The following is a 5,210-nucleotide window of genomic DNA, read 5'->3' on the forward strand; positions in this document are numbered from 1 at the left end:
GATTTAAGTTTGAGTTCCAAATTCATTCTCTCTTCCTTTTTCCCCCTTCCTTCTAAGTGAAGCATTCTTCTCTGCATTTGGAATTTCAATCCGAGAACATATTTTGACAGTAATCATTTTGTGCAAGAAAACTTCAGTAAGAAAAAAGAGTGAAAGAAGAAAGAAAAATAGAAATGAGGAAAAGAAAGGATGAACTAAACTAAGACAGAATCAGGGAATAAAGGAAGGAATGAAGAAAAGGAAAAAGCAAAGAAGGAAAGAAAATCCAAAAGAGTATGCCTAATCTTTATAGAAATGGCCTGAATTCTTTCTCTGGGTGGCAAGGTCCATTTTTCATCCTGATTCTTTCGGGCTGGCCTAGGGTCATTTTACGGTTAAGAATATCAAAGTCATTGCCAGCTCGTCTTGCTCCTGGTACTGCCCATTTCATTCCGTATCTGTACATCGGGGCTTTTCAAGATTGTCTGAAATGATCGTGCTAGTGATTTCTTTCATTGCAAAACCTATACTCCAGTTGGTTTAGCTATGCCCCAATGATGTGCTGCTCTCCCGTACTTTCTAATGCTCAGCCAACAGAAGGAGAGCTATGACAAATATCTGGTAAAAAAAAAATGCCCTTCCACCCCACTGCGCTCTCTTCCATCTCTTAGGAATTTGCATCGAGCATGGGTCATACTACCTCCAAGAGTTTGCAGCGTTTATAGCTTTTTTGGCAACAATTCCACATTGCAATCTCCAATTTACAACTCTGTCCAATGTGCCTCCATGTCCAGGTTGACCCATTTCTCCTCCAGGAGTTCCCGTTATCTTTTTCTTTTGTTATCGCAGGATCCAGTCTGACGGGTTGGCGCTAGTACCTCTGACTTGCTTGTTTTCCTCGTCTCTAATCAATATTGATTTAGAGCATTTTGTCATAAGACTAGCTCGTTTTGACTTCTTGGTCTGAAAACTGTTTGCTAATATTCTTTAACCTTTTATCAATTTGAGAACACACGAGTATTCTCATCAATTGACTCAGTTCTCAAGCCATGTGGGAAGTAAGGCTTTGAAAGGACATAAGTGCTGCAAATGTGATTCCCTGCTTTTGTGCTGTCCTTCTGAATTTCGTTGCATTGACTTTGTTGGTGCCAAACATTTGCTATTTCATGTCAACAAAATTATGCACTTCATATTTTGTAATGCTCCCTCCATCTTGTTCAGCTGTAGATTCCTCGTTTGTCCCTAAATCTGGCAGGTAAAATGTCCCATGCTCTAGTCATTTGTTGAAGTCTAAATGATGTAGCCATTTGGAGGCTGTCATGGTATATGGTGTAAGGTGTTGGTCTAGCCCTAGTTTTTGTGCTTTTGCTTTGCACTTTTCCCAGCAGAAGGTGCCCAGTCACAGAATGGGTTCTTATCCAAAAAGCTTGCATCTTTGAGATGATCAAAGACTCGCCACCCCTTCTCTCTCTATTCTCTGGGCCTGTACCGGAACTAAGGGAATGACAGTGTATCCAAGAAGAATTCTCTATCTTCTCACAGCCTTGTCTTCGCTCTAATATGTTTTACTGAATATTTATGAAAGGATGGCAATGTCTTCTGTTTCCATTGCATTTCAGGACTTTGTGGGGTCATTATTGCATTCTGGTGGATTTCAAAATCTTTTCTCTGCTTACGTTTTCTCTGCCAGGTTTTGTTAACTCTTTCAAAACACTCATTTTCTTGGGGAAGGAATATGGTTAAGAGCTACACCTTTGTTGCCCCTTCTTCTGCCTCACTGGCTCCCTCTCACTGTCTATCTCCCACTTCATCTCCCTCTGCTTTCCCTTTCCATTGCCTTTCTCCTTTTCTTCCTTTCTCCTCCTTTGTCTGTCTGTCTCTACCTCTCTCACGCTCTTTCCAACTATCTTTCTCTCTCTCTCCTTCTCTCTCTCTCTCTCTCTCTCTCTCTCTCTCTCTCACTCTTGTTCTCAACTCTCTCTCGTTCTCAACTCTCTCTCGTTCTCACTCTAGGTCTTGCTATCCGTCTCTCAGGCTCTCTCAGTCACTCCTCACTATCTCTCTCTTCTGATCCTTAATTTTGTCCACATGTTTCACTATGGTAAATAGGGCCATTTCCAGATGATACCAAAGAGGTCAGGAGAATTGTCCCACTGCAAGAGAGTCTGGTTAGACAGTTTGCCGATAGATGGGGAGCCAAGATCTGAATGGATGTCAGAAGATCCAGTTCATTGGATGTCTTCATAGGGGTATATTAGGCCCTCGATGAGATCCCATGCGGGAGGACACGTGGCTAGCAAGTGTTTGTTTTGACAGCGGTCTGGACCTTTTCAGGAAACGCAAGGTCATTTGGAATCAGTGGAGGAATTGGGTACCCAGAACTCTCGATGCATCATGACGATGCCCTGGCTTACTGGATAGGGGCTGTACTGGGGCACTGGAGAGAGCCCTTTACCCTTGACTCTGAGTATTCCCCATGGTGTAAATGGAGGCCCCCATCCCTCCATTGTCAAATGCTGGATGCCGAAAATATCCTCTTACACTTTGCCTTGTGATCAACATCCTAGAGGTATACATTAAGATTAGCAGAAGCAGAGAGGAATAAGTCAGATGAGCCAGTTCCAGGCCCAATGTCTTTAGGCACCTCTGTGTGTTAGGACAAGGTGCTCAGACCCCGAGTTGTGGCTAGCTGGAACCTTTGGATTAAGTGTTGAGAACAGCCCAAGAGATTCATCAAGACAAGGAAAGCATTTTCAAGAAGAAGGATAGGTTTTATTGAAACAAAACAAATGTCCAACTTTCAGGGGTAAGATTCCCCAAGATAGGCAAGGAGACACTTTTCAGTAGAAGGGTGGGGGGAGTGGTTGCGTAAAGGAATGGGGACTGGTGCTAGGCGGATCAGCCCATCCACAAGGCTGGCCCAGCATGTGGTGAAAGGATCAAGGAGGCTTTGAAGAGGACCCTGGTATGGTTCAGGGGATCTGGGTAATGTGTTGAGGAGTTCTTCAATGTGTTGGTTGTCAGTGTGTTTGATATCCCCTGGGCTGAGGCCAATGAGTGCCATAGATAGATGAGAGATTGGTAGAGCTCTTGAGGCAAGACAGCTTCAGGGTTTCCTGATGATCTAAGGGCCAGGGTCATGAAGAAGGATGCTGTGAAAGAAGATGTGCCGATGGCAGCTTGGAGTGGAGAATGGGTCAAGTGTGGCCCTAATGATCTCTTGGAAAGTCCATGGGGAGAGAATCAGATCTTACACTGGCAGCAAACTGGAACAGAGCAGCTAGCCTGGGAGCAGCAGGGCTTGCAACAAATGGACTGGCAGCAGCAGGGCTTGCAGCAGGTGTCCTGGCAGCAGCAGGGCTTGCAGCAGGTGTCCTGGCAGCAGCAGGGCTTGCAGCAGCTGTCCTGGCAGCAGCAGGACTTGCAGCAGCTGACCTGGCAGCAGCAGGGCTTGCAACAACTGGACTGGCAACAGCACGGCTTGCAGCAGCTGTCTTTGCAGCAGCAGGGCTTGGAGCAGCTGTCCTGGCAGCAGCAGGGCTTGCAGCAGCTGTCCTTGCAGCAGCAGGGCTTACAGCAGCTGTCCTTGCAACAGCAGGGCTTGCAGCAGCTGTCCTTGCAGCAGCAGGGCTTGCAGCAGCTGTCCTGGCAGCAGCAGATCTTGCAGCAGCAGGGCTTGCAGCAGCTGTCCTGGCAGCAGCAGGGCTTGCAGCAGCTGTCCTGGCAGCAGCAGGGCTTGCAGCAGCTGTCCTTGCAGCAGCAGGGCTTGCAGCAGCTGTCCTTGCAGCAGCAGGGCTTGCAGCAGCTGTCCTTACAGCAGCAGGGCTTGCAGCAGCTGTCCTTGCAGCAGACGGGCTTGCAGCAGCTGGACTGGCAGCAGCCTCCACAGCTGGAGCAACAGTCTCCCTTGCAGCCACCAGCGCTTGAGCCGCAACCTCCCTTGCAGCCGCCACAGCTGGAGCAGGAGCAGACTGGCACACAGCAGCAGACAGGTTTGCAGCAGCAAACGGGCACACAACAGCTGGAACTGCAGCCCCCACAGCTTGAGCCACAGCCTCCTGAACAGCCAGAGCAACCCATGGTGCTGGAAGGATGGAGATTTGTCTACACGGGAAGAGAAGGTCTCAAGAGTGAAAGAGGAGACAGTGTGTGGTGGCATCCCCTCTCAGCACACAGCTTTTAAATGCTCGGTGGCAGCTGTGGCAGGCCTGGATGCATGCCCACTTGCCCCTCACTCTGAACCCATGACGAAAGAGGCTCAAGCCCCTCCTGATTGGGGGTGATGTTGATGGTCACTGATCCCTGACAACAATTTGTTCAGCCTTTGGCTCTTTGGGGGCAGGCCTTGTGCCCATGATTCACCTGGAAGTGCCAGGCTGCCTCAATGAGCCATCTGACCATTTGGTCCTGGTGACTAGTCTATTGGAATCTGATACATTGGGGGGAGAGCCCCGTTAGAGCCAGAATAGCAAAGCTCCAGAATACATCGAGAGTTAAGTGGGAAGGGGTCTTCACGTTTACTGAAGGTATGGCTAAAGATGCGGGACAATGTTTCCTTAGTCCTGGCACTCATGGATTAGGAGAGAATGGAGGGAAGGCCTGGGATCAACAGGGAAGTGAGCAAGGAAGGAATGCATGGAGGAGGAAGACTGTGGTCATGGGATCAAATAAAGGCCCTGCAGACCAGGAGCTCTCCCACTCAGGAGCATGCATCTCTCTATTCTTAACCCAGTGCCTGGCTAGACATTTTCTTTCCTTCCATCTTTCTTTGTTTCTTTGCTTCTTTCTCTCTTTCTTTCTTTCTTTCCTTTTTTCTTTCTTTCTCTGTTTCTTCCTCTCTCTTTCTCTCTCTCTTTCTGTCTTTCTTTCTCTCTCTTTCTCTCTTTATTTCTCTCTCTCTCTCCTTCTCACTTTCTTTCTCTCTCTTTCTCTCTTTCCCCTTTTCTTTCTTTGTTGTGTTCTTTGTTTCTCTGTTTGTTTGTTTGTTTGTTTCTTTCTTTCTTTCTTTCTCTCTTTCTTTCTTGAGTGTTGTTGTGAAGACTGTTTAATTTTGTTCAATGGCATCTGAAAGAATTTTTAACTTTTCTTGTTTTAAGTTTGAGTTTCAAGTTCTGTCTTACTTTTACCCCTTCCTCCTAAGTGAAGTAATCTTGTTTGCATTTACAATTTCAATCCTAGAACATATTTCGACCGTAATCATTTTGGGCAAGAAACTTTTTAAGAAAAACGAA

The 5,210-nt window shown here is 46.9% G+C and overlaps 1 protein-coding gene across 1 annotated transcript; it reads right to left on the bottom strand.

Annotated features, from left to right (window-relative positions):
* Positions 1-3,222: 3,222 nt before the first annotated feature.
* Positions 3,223-4,059, bottom strand: LOC141519364 (uncharacterized). Its single transcript, XM_074231625.1, has one exon. It carries the CDS (start codon positions 4,057-4,059, stop codon positions 3,223-3,225), a length of 837 nt encoding a protein of 278 aa, XP_074087726.1.
* Between the last annotated feature and the right edge of the window lie 1,151 nt (positions 4,060-5,210).

This window comes from Macrotis lagotis, chromosome 3 (assembly GCF_037893015.1).
Source record: "Macrotis lagotis isolate mMagLag1 chromosome 3, bilby.v1.9.chrom.fasta, whole genome shotgun sequence".
In the NCBI taxonomy this organism is placed as follows: Eukaryota; Metazoa; Chordata; class Mammalia; order Peramelemorphia; family Peramelidae; genus Macrotis; species Macrotis lagotis.